A 12,850-nucleotide genomic window follows, 5' to 3' on the forward strand; every position below is an offset into this window, starting at 1 on the left:
TGGCAGTGGTTACCCTTGACGCTGCATCACAGACAGGAGCGCCTGCTATGGTGTACTCAATGACGAACCTGGGTGCACAAATGGCAAAATGTCATTTTTTCAGATGAATCCAGGTTCTGTTTACAGCATCATGTTGATTGCATCCGTTTTTGGCGACATCGCGGTGAACGCACATTGGAAGTGTGTATTTGTCATCGCCATACTGGCGTATCACCTGGCGTGATGGTATGGGGTGCCATTGGTTACACGTCTCGGTCACCACTTTGAACAGTGGACATTACATTTCAGATGTGTTACGACCGGTGGCTCTACCCTTCATTTGATCCCTGTGAAACCCTACATTTCAACATGATAATGCACGACCGCATGTTGCAGGTCCTGTATGGGCCTTTCTGGATACAGAAAATGCTCGCCTGCTGCCCTGGCCAGCACATTCTCCAGATCTCTCATGAATTGCAAACGTCTGGTTAATCATGGCCGAGCAACTGGCTCATCACAATACGCCAGTCACTACTCTTGATGAACTATGGTATCGTGTTGAAGCTGCATGGGCAGTTGTACCTGTACACGCTATCCAAGCTCTGTTTGACTCAATGCCCAGACGTATCAAGGCCGTTATTACGGCCAGAGGTGGTTGTTCTGGGTACTGATTTCTCAGGATCTATGCACCTAAATTGCATGAAACTGTAATCACACGTCAGTTCTAGTATAATATATTTGTCCAATGAATACCTGTTTATCATCTGCATTTCTTCTTGGTGTAGCAATTTTAATGACCAGTAGTGCAATTTCTCCCCATGTAGACTGGCGTCAACAAAATATTTTTGCATTCAGAGAAGAAAGTTGGTGATTGAAATTTCGTGAAAAGATTCTGCTGTAATGAAAAATGCCTTTGTTTTAATGTTGTCCATCCCAAATACTGTATCATTTCAGTGGCACTCTCTCCCCTATTTCGCAATAATACAAAACATGCTTCCCTTCTTTGAACTTTTTCAATTTACTCCATCTATCCTATCTGGTAAGGATCCCACACTGTGCAGCAGAATTCTAAAAGAGAACAGACAAGTGTAGTGTAGGCAGTGTCTTTAGTAGATCTGTTACATTTTTTAAGTACCCTGCCAGTAAAATGCAGTCTTTGGTTAGCCTAACCCAAAACATTTTTTATGTGTTCCTTCCAATTTAAGTTGCTCATAATTGTAAGTGCTAGGCAGTTAGCTGAATTTACGGCCTTTAGATTTGACTGATTTATCATGTAACCAAAGTTTAACGGATACCTTTTAGCACTCATGTGGATGCCCTCACACTTTTCATTATTTAGGGTCAACTGCCAATTTTCGTACCATACAGATATATCTTTAGTTTCAATAACTTATTCAAGTCACCCTTGGCCTCATAAAACAGCAAGATCAAACTTTACATGGCACTGGTAAAACCATTTCTGTTATATGACTGCGAGACATGGGTGACTTCACAAACTCTTGAAGAATGCATTTGCACATTTGAAAGGAAAGTACTCAGACCTATGGGCCTACATTCAACAGAGAAAATGGAAGATTTGAAAGGAGGCAAAAAGAGTTGTACCAAAGTTGTGGGAAAGCTGATATTCGTAGGACCATCAGAGGACGACGACTCCAGTGGCTGGGACATGTCTTAAGAGCTGGAGAATCTATCCCCATCCGAGTGTTCAATTCCCTGCTGATTGGAAGACGTCCAAGAGGTCGTCCAAGGACTAGGTGGAAAGACAGGGTAATGAGGACATTACAGAAGGTAGAACCAGTAGCATCCCTGGAAGATGCAATTGATGGAAGAAAGTGGAACAACATCTGCAGGAAGTACTTGCAACTGTGATAAGGACAATGCTCCTCCCTGTGTCACTGATTGTGTCATTGATCTTTGTATAGTGTGTTATTCTGGTTTGTGATATTTCTTTTGCTTTCTGTCATGGGCCTTTATGCCCTGTTATGTACAATAAATGATGATGATGATGATGATGACAGATATATTTTCTAAATTGTTTTGCAATTTGTTTTTATCTTCTGATGACTTTACTAGTTGATAAATGACATCATCATCTGCAAACAACCTAAGATGGCTAATCAGATTATCTCCCAAATCATTTATATAGATAAGGAACAGCAAATGGGCTATAACACTGCCTTGGGGAACCCCAGAAATCGCTTCTGTTTTATTCGATTACTTCCCATCGATTACTATGAACCGTGACCTCTCTGACAGGAAATCACCAATCCAATCACATAACTGACAAGATATTCCATAAGCACACAATTTCACTACAAGCCGCTTGAGTGGTACAGTGTCAAAAGCCTTCTGGAAATCCAGAAATACAGAATTATTTTCAAATCTCTTGTCAGTAGCACTCAACACTTCATGCGAGTAAAGAGTTAGTTGCGTTTCATGAGAATGATGATTTCTAAATCTGTGTTGACTGTGTGTCACTAGATTGTTTTCTTCAAGGTAGTTCATAGAGTTTGAACACAATATACAAGGGCCATTCAATAATTAAAAAGACTAATTGGTCTGGGGAAAAAACTGTTAGTAGGGCAATTTTTGTACTTTTATAGCTTTAAGTTGGCATCACTGGGATGAGCTCTGATCAGCTGACGTATCAACATTGTTTTGTTTATACCATTACAAAATACATTTCAAGATGGCGAGTACACTTGAAACATTTAAGTTAGTTGAACAACTTCCTGTTATTCATGTTTTACTTGCTGAAGGTGAGAAACCAGTGAATATATATTGTAGAATGTCTAAAGTTTATGGTGAAAGTTGTATGAAGTGTGCAAATTTTTACAAGAGGGTACAGCAGTTCAAAGATCGTCGCAACTCAGTGACTGACGAACACAGTTCTGTCCAACCAGTTACAGTTTCAACTCCTCACTTGAAAGTCAAATTGATGACATTAATCGTGCTGACTGCCATGTGAATGAGGAAATGATAGTTGATAAGTTTGAAGTTAGTGCTGGTACAGTTCATAATGTTATCTGTAACAAGCTGAAGTACCGCAAAACATTTGCAAGATGGGCCCCCAAGGAGTTGACGTGGCTACACAAGGAAACAAGGTTGAGAGTGTGCACAGAGCTAAAGGAACATTATCAAAGAGAAGGTGAACACTTCCTCAACAAAATTTTAACTTGTGATGAAAGTTGGATTCACTATTATGAGCAAGAATCAAAAAGACAAGGCATGGAATGAAAGCATACCAACTCACCTGTCAAGAAAAATTCAAAACCCAAGCATCAGCAGGAAAAGTCATGTTGACAGTGTTTTGGGATGCTGAAGGTCCAGTTTTTTTTGTGATTATCTTGAAGAGCAGCATACAATGAACAGCCAGTACTACTCAGATTTGCTGTTAAACAAGGTGAAGCCAGCCATCAGAGAGAGGCGTCGTGAATCTCAGAGGAGAGGTGTGATTCTCCAGCAAGATGGCGCATATCCTCATATTGCTCAACTCACCCATGAAACCATCGACAAAATGGGCTGGGAAGTACTGCCTCATTCCCCTTACAGTACTGATTTAGCATCTAGTGATTTCCATTTGTTTGGTGCACTGAAGGAGGCATTATGTGGGAAGAGATTCCGGGACAATGGAGATGTGAAAAAGTTTGTGGAAAATTGGTTCAAATATCAAGATAAAGAATTTCTTTGCAGCCAGAATAAAAAAGCTTGTTGCCTGTTGGATCAAGCGCATAAATGTTCTAGGGGATTATGTTGAAAAGTAGAAAAAGTATTGTTTTGTAAAAATAAATGCTTTTTTTCTCAAGACCAATTTTTCTCTTTAATTATTGAATGACACTTGTATATTCCAAAGTCCTGCTGCATATCAATGTTAATGATATGGGCCTGTAATTTAATGGATTACCCCTACTACCTTTCTTGAATATTGGTGTGACCTGTGCAACTTTCTAGTCTTCGGGTACGGATCGTTTGTGAAGTGAACTGTTATATATGATTAAATGTGGAACTATTGCATCAGCATACTCTGAAAGGAACCTAATTGGTAAACTGTCTGGAGCAGAAGACTTGCTTTTATTAAGTGATTTAAGTTGCTTCACTACTCTGTTTCACTCTTATATGTGTCAGTATGGAGCAAACTAATGATTGTGTCCACATCCATCACACAATACTGGGCATAGCAGTTATCCATGTTGGACACTCCTAAGGCTCCACTCAAGGGCAAATATGCTTAGTACTCACATCATTACATGTGTCTGTCATAGTCATACTGCTTCCACCTAGAAGAACTTCCACTCCACTTCTGAAACATAAGCAACTTATTACAAGCAACTGCCCAGCCGCCACAGTAGAGAGTGTGAACCACACTGACCAACTGCCCAGAAGTAATGGCTTTTTAGTGCAAAGAGCTATCATTTATTGCAATCCAGACACTTCTGAAACATAGGTGACTCATAAACCACTGCCAAGCTGCCACAGTTTAGAGGATCAACATACTTTCTGACTGCCTAGAAGTAACTGCTTTCCAGCATTAAATACTATCACTCTGGACCACCCAGACACTTCTGATCATACGCAATTCAGAAACAGCTGTCCAGCTGACATAGTCGATAGCATCAACCATGTCATCCAACTGCCAAGAAGTGGCTCCTTTTGTGCTCACTCCACACACATCGCAAGACCCAGTCTGCTTCTCTCCTTGAAAGATGCTATTTAGTGATGGGCCCAAATACATTTTTGACACTTGTCAGACAAGCTTAGAAAAGTCTACTTCTTACATTGATCAGTAGGTGTTGCAACCAATGTTGATTTGATGGGGTGGGGGGAAGAAAACTCGTCAGGATGGGGAGATGCCAAGGTATCCATGGGAGGGAGGTCATATCAAGTGTCCAAACTGGCTTGATTGTATTGATTGAGACAGTTAGCAGCTTACTGCACAAGAGTATGTTGAAGGTGTGGGCCGAGTGGGGGGGGGGGCAGAAGTGGGGGGGGGGGGGGGGGGGAAAGGCAGTTCAGTGGGCCAGATCGGGAATTCACTGTAAACTATGTCAACCAGAGAAGCCTCCAAGTCCTCCTTGAATGCCATGTGAATTCCAAGCAGAATCCAGGGAAGGCTCTCAGGCTAGGAAGTGGAATGACACGTTAGTACTGTGTTAAGGGTACAGCACCAGCAATCAATCAATGCATTACTTTGTGGATGACAAGCAGTTGTGCAAAATTTATTGGCACTGCACAAGTCACACACTCCACTGAAAAGGACAGATTCGAAGTGTCACCCCTGATTAGTAGTAATAGAAGAGGGGCAACCGAAGTGAGCAATCCAAAAGGCGACAAATGCATGAGTGACATTATTGGTGGTAATGTTTGGGAGAAGACAGCATCAACCCACCTGCCGATGCAGTTGATAATGGACAGTATGTATTTGCAATCATCTGAGGGACGAAGAGGGCTGATGAGGTTGACTTGAAAATGTTGGAACTGTCCTTTGAAGATGTTGAATTGACCCATTGGAGGTTGGGTGTGGCATCTGACTTTACTATGTTGACACTGTAAGCATGTCCTTGTGCACAGTCTGACTTAATCTACATCCAAAAATGAAGCATTCGGTGACAAGGAGAATAGTGGCCTTAATGCCTGAATGAGCGAGGTCACGAGCTGCTGAGAAGACTTTGCGGTGCAGTGAGGCTGGAAGAAAGGGGTGGAGGGTACCACTAGATATCCAGAACATCTTGCTTTAGCACACCAGCTCACCCAAGTCCAATAGTGAAGAGCCAGTGTGTAGATGTGCAATGTAGTCGATGATGATGATATCAGTTCCTTTGATGTAGCGGACGTCAGTAGTCTACTGGCAAATGAGGTCCTTATGATGCAAATGCTGGGGTGGCAAGTTGTTAGCAGGATTATGGATGGCATCCATGAGTGGTTTGCGATCTGTGTGAATAGTTGCAGACTGGCCTTCTATGTTCTCATGAATGTGATGGACTGCCTTGTATATAGAAAACAGGTCCCTATCAAAGGTGGACCACTTACTTTGTGAGGCAGGCAGTTTCTTGGAAAAGAAATGAAAGGGCTGCACTGTGTCACCGAGATATTGTTGCAGGATGGTGCTGATGAAAGACTCATTCATATCAGTAGTGAAAGAAATGGGTGCATCAGTGATAGGGTGAGCAAGCTACAGCTTTGGCCTCTGTGGTTTTAAGTGTGTTGAAAGTGCTCCACATGTCATCAGACAGTAGCACATTGCAGGTGGTGGAAATATTTTTGCCCGACAAGGCATCTGTCAGAGGGACTTGCAGGGATGCAGTGTGAGGAATATTATGCTGGAAAAAATTAATCATTCCAAGTAAATGACAGAGAATCCTAAAATATCTCTGGTAATGACAAATCATGAATGAATGCAACACAGTCAGATGTAGCGCGAATACCATCAACGGAGATGATATGACCCAGGAAAGTGACACTGATGGCACATAACTGAGATTTATCATTTTGACGCTATTGTTGGCAATTGCTTTGAGAACTCGAGATAAATAGAGCTAGTGTTCTTCAGCAGAAGAGAAGTAGGTGAGAACATCATCAATGCATGCATACCAAAATGGGAGTCAGAACAAAACAGAGTCAACAGAATGTTGCCACATCTGTGCAGCTTTTTGATACTGTATGCCCTGTAGCAGTAGGCAAATGAGCCAAATGGTGTGATATTGGTTGTTTTAAGTATATCATCACTGTGCATTGGGATTCAGTGACAAGCCTTGTGACAGTTTATTATGCTGAAAATCTGCACACCATGCAGTTGTTGCATGAAATCATGGACGTACGGTATCAGGTAATTGTCAAGGATCGTCTAAGCATTGAGTTAGTGCTAGTTCCCATACAATTGAAAATAACCATCTTTTTTAGGTACAAGGTGTATAGGGGATGACAAATTACTGTCTGAAGGGTCCACAATCTATGAGGTCCTGGATAGTAGCTTTAGTGTGGCAGATGTTTGTGGTGGTGTGGCAGCAAGCCTTATACTGGACAGGGGGTCTCTCAGTAGTAACTATCCTATGGCAGGTTCTGTGCCTGTATACTGCCTATAACTGAGGGGCACATATATAACAACACTGGAGCTCACAAAACACTGGTAGTTTGACCGTCACAGACCTGTGGAGTTTGCAGTGAAGGTCAAGGTGGAGGCAGGTCAGGAATAGGTGAAGCATTGGCGACATTGTGTGGCCACAACGCCGTAAGGTCATACACTGTGACATATTAGCAATCAACTGATGCATTTGTTAGTTGTCAGAGTGAAGGTTGAAGATCTTGAAACATTGAGTAGTAAGCTGGGACAGCAAGTTGATGAGATCTGCCATCAGATGTGAGCATTCAAAGGTAGCGTGGATGAGTGTATCGCTCTGAGCAGAGGAGGAGGAGGAGGAGGCTGAGGTAGCACGTACCTGGAATGTGGGAGCCCAACGTGTGGTCAAGCAGTGTGGCTGATTGGAGGTCTGGTGAGAGGCGGAAATATTTGAGGAAATTTATCCTGAGGATGGGGCTGTTTACGTCAGTGACCTGGAAGGTCCAAGGTAAGAGTAGGTCTGGTGTGGGCTGGAGATGAAAATTAACTGAGCTGTGGACAGGTATATCGGAGTAGTTGGTTGTGTGAGGTAATAGTGATGCAGTGAGAAGGCTTGAAGGAGCATGCTGGCATGGTCCCGGTGTCAATGAAGAAGTTGAATGTGCCAGCACTGGAGCAAATCCACATAATGTACGTACATCCGGTGCAGTGGCACTGGGGAAGGTGAAGACATGTCTTGCTTGATTGGCTGTGGAATGAAGTTGGGGTTTTGTGGTACGTTGTGGAACTACAAATGTTGTCATATGTGCAGTTCTCACGAAGGTGGCTGCAACCCAGATAGATAAGAGTTCACATTCGTGATCTGGTGCATCCTGGTAGGCACATGCAAGTGTTGTACAGGCTGAACGGTAGGGGTGACACTACAAAAAATACTATCTGCACATGCACATTGTAGTCCAAGTCACAGAACTGTATCCTTTCTATTGTCAGGCTTTGTTGTGAAGACATGAATGCATTGCACAAAAACATGGTTGAATGGAAGATGTCAGGGATCACCAATGTGGCAACTCCTATTCTCACAGCAAATTGACGAAAAAAGGAGATCACCAACATAAAAGCAAACAAACAGAGCAATGACTCTTATTGAAGTTAGCACATTACAACAAGAAGCATAACACATACAATTGCTGTTGAAACCATACTGGGTCAAAGGTAATCATGAAGTCCCTCGCAGTAGTTCTTGTTACAATCAATCCTTACATGTTTGATATTGGTAGTTGCCACACATTTATTTACCATACAAATGCAATAAAGCAGTGTTAACACACTGTGCATTGGGATTCAGTGACAAGACTTGTGAGAGTTGATTGTGCTGAAAATCTGCACACCATGCAGTTGTTGCATGCAATCATGGACGTACGGTATCAGGTAATTGTCAAGGATCGTCTAAGCGTTGAGTTAGTGATAGTCCCCATAGAATTGAAAATAACCATATTTTTAGGTACAAGGTGTATAGGGGATGACAAATTACTGTCTGAAGGGTCCACAATCTATGAGGTCCTGGATAGTAGCTTTAGTGTTGTATAGGCTGAACGGTAGGGGTGACACTACAAAAAATACTATCTGTGCATGCACATTGTAGTCCAAGTCACAGAACTGTTGCCTTTCTATTGTCAGGCTTTGTTGTGAAGAATATAATAATTCCAATCCCAAAGAAAGCAGGTGTTGACAGATGTGAAAATTACCGAACTATCAGTTTAATAAGTCACGGCTGCAAAATACTAACGCGAATTCTTTACAGACAAATGGAAAAACTAGTAGAAGCCGACCTCGGGGAAGATCAGTTTGGATTCTGTAGAAATATCGGAACACGTGAGGCAATACTGACTCTACGACTTATCTTAGGAGCTAGATTAAGGAAAGGCAAACCTACGTTTCTAGCGTTTGTAGACTTAGAGAAAGCTTATGACAATGTTGAATGGAATACACTCTTTCAAATTCTGAAGGTGGCAGGGGTAAAATACAGGGAGTGAAAAGCTATTTACAATTTGTACAGAAAGCAGATGGCAGTTATAAGAGTCGAGGGGTATGAAAGGGAAGCAATGGTTGGGAAGGGAGTGAGACAGGGTTGTAGCCTCTCCCCGATGTTATTCAATCTCTATGTTGAGCAAGCAGTGATGGAAACAAAAGAAAAATTCACAGTAGGTATTAAAATCCATAGAGAAGAAATAAAAACTTTGAGGTTCGCCGATGACATTGTAATTCTGTCAGAGATAGCAAAGGACTTGGAAGAGCAGTTGAACAGAATGGATAGTGTCTTGAAAGGGGGATATAAGATGAACATCAACAAAAGCAAAACGAGGATAATGGTATGTAGATGAATTAAGTCGGGTGATGCTGAGGGAATTAGATTAGGAAATGAGGCACTTAAAGTAGTTTGAAGGAGTTTTGCTATTTGGGGAGCAAAATAACTGATGATGGTCAAAGTAGAGAGGATATCAAATGTAGACTGGCAATGGCAAGGAAAGCATTTCTGAAGAACAGAAATTTGTTAACATCGAGTATAGATTTAAGTGTCAGGAAGTCGTTTCTGAAAGTATTTGTATGTAGTGTCGCCATGTATGGAAGTGAAACATGGACGATAAATATTTTGGACAAGAAGAGAATAGAAGCTTTCAAAATGTGGTGCTACAGAAGAATGCTAAACATTAGATGGGTAGATCACATAACTAATGAGGAAGTGTTGAATAGGATTGGGGAGAAGAGAAGTTTGTGGCACAACTTGACTAGAAGAAGGGATCAGTTGGTAAGACATGTTCTGAGGCATCAACAGTTTAGTATTGGAAGGCAGTGTGGAGGGTAAAAATCATAGAGGGAGACCAAGAGACGAATACACTAAGCAGATTCAGAAGGATGTAGGTTGCAGTAGGTACTGGGAGATGAAGAAGCTTGCACAGGATAGAGTAGCATGGAGAGCTGCATCAAACCAGTCTCAGGACTGAAGACCACAACAACAACAACAACAACAACAACAACAACAACACACAGCTATCCAATCCTAGCTATCTGCAGTTAAATCCTCAATCAGAAGTACATGAATATTTCAAAGTAGCCATTGTAAATTAGAGATTTCCATTTGTGTTCCACTTTTCAGACCCATCACACTGCCTCTTGTTCATGTGTGCCTTCTTTTCTTCAACAGTGTCTCCAACTATGTCCTATGCAACAACTGATTCATGAGACGGAAATTTTGCAGTGAAATGAGGACTTTTATTCAGACAACTTTATTTTATGATTGCTAATTTGAAAAATTTAAGTATTCCTGATTGATTATTTTAACCAGAGTCAGATGGTGACACAGTGTGTGTCTTGGGAGGCATAGCTGTATGTTAACATTGCTGTATTGTCTGTTATATGGTAAATAAATGTAATTGGATATATAGTCACTTCATTATAACTGCAAAACACAAATAAAAGTACGCTTGTGCTTATTTACTGTCAAGAGTCTGTTGGATTCGCACATGGGAGGGGTGGTGGTGAGGGGGGGGGGGGTGTCCTTATCTGCATCTGCTAAATCATGTACTGTTGCTGTTATATATTATATAGCTTACACTGTGTTTCATGGTAACCTTTCTTAGAGTAATAGTTCTTTACAGATATTTCTGAAGGGTCTCATAATTTATTTCTCTCATTCCAGTGCCTAAAAATGCTCATTGATGCTGGAGGCGATGTTTGTTCTGTGGATGTGAATGGTGCAACTCCACTTCTTATGATGGCCAATCGTTGCTATACACAGGTACTGAGTCAGTTGTGTACTTGTATTACTAGACTAGATTAAATTAGCTGTAATTTTCATTCCAATAGATCCATATTGAGGAGATCCTCCAGGATGTAGAACATATCAGAAAACAATAATATGCGGTACATATTTATTAAGAAAAGCAGATACACTGATGAACCTTCCACAGATCTCAAGTGAAAATGGTTGTCATGGCTGTGGAAGGAGTCAAAAAATCTTAAACATAAATTCATTTAAAAGATAATAACAAACTTGTCACAAAACAAGTGAATTTTCTATACAATGAGGTGCTTGTTATAATTCTAAGACTATTGCAGTCATGCAGCATAAAATAGAAAAATCATTTTGCATCTCTTATTTCTAATAATCATACACTGCACTGAATTTGTACTGAAGTCAGATTGTACATAATACTCAAATTATTTGATATTATTGGCAGCCTCCACATCTGAGTGGTCAGCACTGCTGACTGCCATGTGGAAGACCTGGGTTCAATTCCTGGTACTGCTAGGGAGTTTTCCATGGTGGAGGACTGAAATGTGGTGTACTCAGCCTCGTGAGGCCAGCTGAGAAGCTGCTTGACTGATCAGTAGTGGTTTCAAAGTCAAGACACCCAACAATGACCACGAGAGCTGTGTGCTGACCAAATGCCCCTCCATACCACATCCAGTGATGCCATTGGTAGAGAATTACATGGCAGTTGGACAGGCCCAATTTAGGGCCAGAATTTAGAATGTTGTTTCGATATTATTGATAACATATACACATCAGTTAGTTCTGCTAAGAAACTGATAAGTGGGATAGAAAGAGTTGACCACCAATAAATCCATTTGGCTCATCTTAAACTGCTCTTTATTAGTAGTTAACTTTTTATGGTAGCTGGCAAGGTATTGAAAATGGATGTTCCTGAGTAACAGATACCTTTCTGTACCAAAGTAACTGACTTTCAATCTTTGTGAAGATTATTCTTATTTCTAGTACTGATTTGATAAACTGAACCATTTGAAAACGGATACATTTCAATAAAAATTTCATTCAGTAGTAAGTACACTGATGAGCCAAAACATTATGACCTCCGTGACATTGGATGCCACCTGATGGCATTGCAAGCACGAGACACGATAACAAAAGTATGTAAGTGGAGCACACACTGATGGAGGATTGCCCTAGTGAAGATATGGACTGCCAATTGGGAAATCCAATGAGATAAGTGACTTTGACAAAGAGCAGATTATTATTACACAGAGTCTGTGAACGAGGATCTCGAAAACAGTGAAGCTGGTCAAGTGTTCACGTGCTGTTGTTGTCAGCATCTACGGAAGGAGGTAGATGGACTGTGAAACTATCACTTGGAACCAAACGGTTGTACGTCCACGACTCTTCACAGAACATGGAGTCCACCCAAGATCATCCTGCAGACATTTATTTAAGGATCTAGGGATATTCACAGTAGCTTCTCAGTATATATACTCTCTTATGAAATTTGTTATTAACAACCAAACCCAATTCAAAAGTAATAGCAGTGTGCATAACTACAATACTAGGAGAAAGGATGATCTTCACTATTCAAGATTAAATCTAACTTTGGCACAGAAAGGGGTGAATTATACTGGCACTAAAGTCTTTGGTCACTTACCAAATAGTATCAAAAGTCTGACAGATAACCAACAAGTATTTAAGAAGAAATTGAAAGAATTTCTGAATGACAACTCCTTCTACTCCATAGAGGAATTTTTAGATATAAATTAAGAAAAAAAAATATTAAAAAAAATAAAAAAATAAAAATAAAAATAAAAAAATAAAGAAAAACAAAAAACACAAAAAAATAAAGTTGTTATATTAACTTAAGTATGTTGTTAAATTAACCTAGTTATGTCATGTATTGGAAAATTCGACTCGTTCCACATCATTACGAAATATCGTATTCATGATCCATGGAACTTGTATTAATCTAATCTAATCTAATCTAATCTAATGGAAGTTTGGAGTGTTGTCTACTCTGTAAAGCAGAACAGATG

General features: G+C 40.6%; 1 protein-coding gene across 1 annotated transcript in view; it reads left to right on the forward strand.

The window, feature by feature from the left end:
- Positions 1 to 12,850, forward strand: part of LOC126253363 (serine/threonine-protein phosphatase 6 regulatory ankyrin repeat subunit A-like) — a 199,494-nt gene that overhangs the window by 116,586 nt on the left and 70,058 nt on the right. Inside the window, exon 6 of the mRNA XM_049954637.1 lies at positions 10,731 to 10,829. Within this exon, the coding sequence (XP_049810594.1) occupies positions 10,731 to 10,829 (99 nt within the window). The remainder of the gene's footprint in view (positions 1 to 10,730; positions 10,830 to 12,850) is intronic.

This window comes from Schistocerca nitens, chromosome 4 (genome assembly GCF_023898315.1).
Source record: "Schistocerca nitens isolate TAMUIC-IGC-003100 chromosome 4, iqSchNite1.1, whole genome shotgun sequence".
Taxonomy (NCBI): domain Eukaryota; kingdom Metazoa; phylum Arthropoda; class Insecta; order Orthoptera; family Acrididae; genus Schistocerca; species Schistocerca nitens.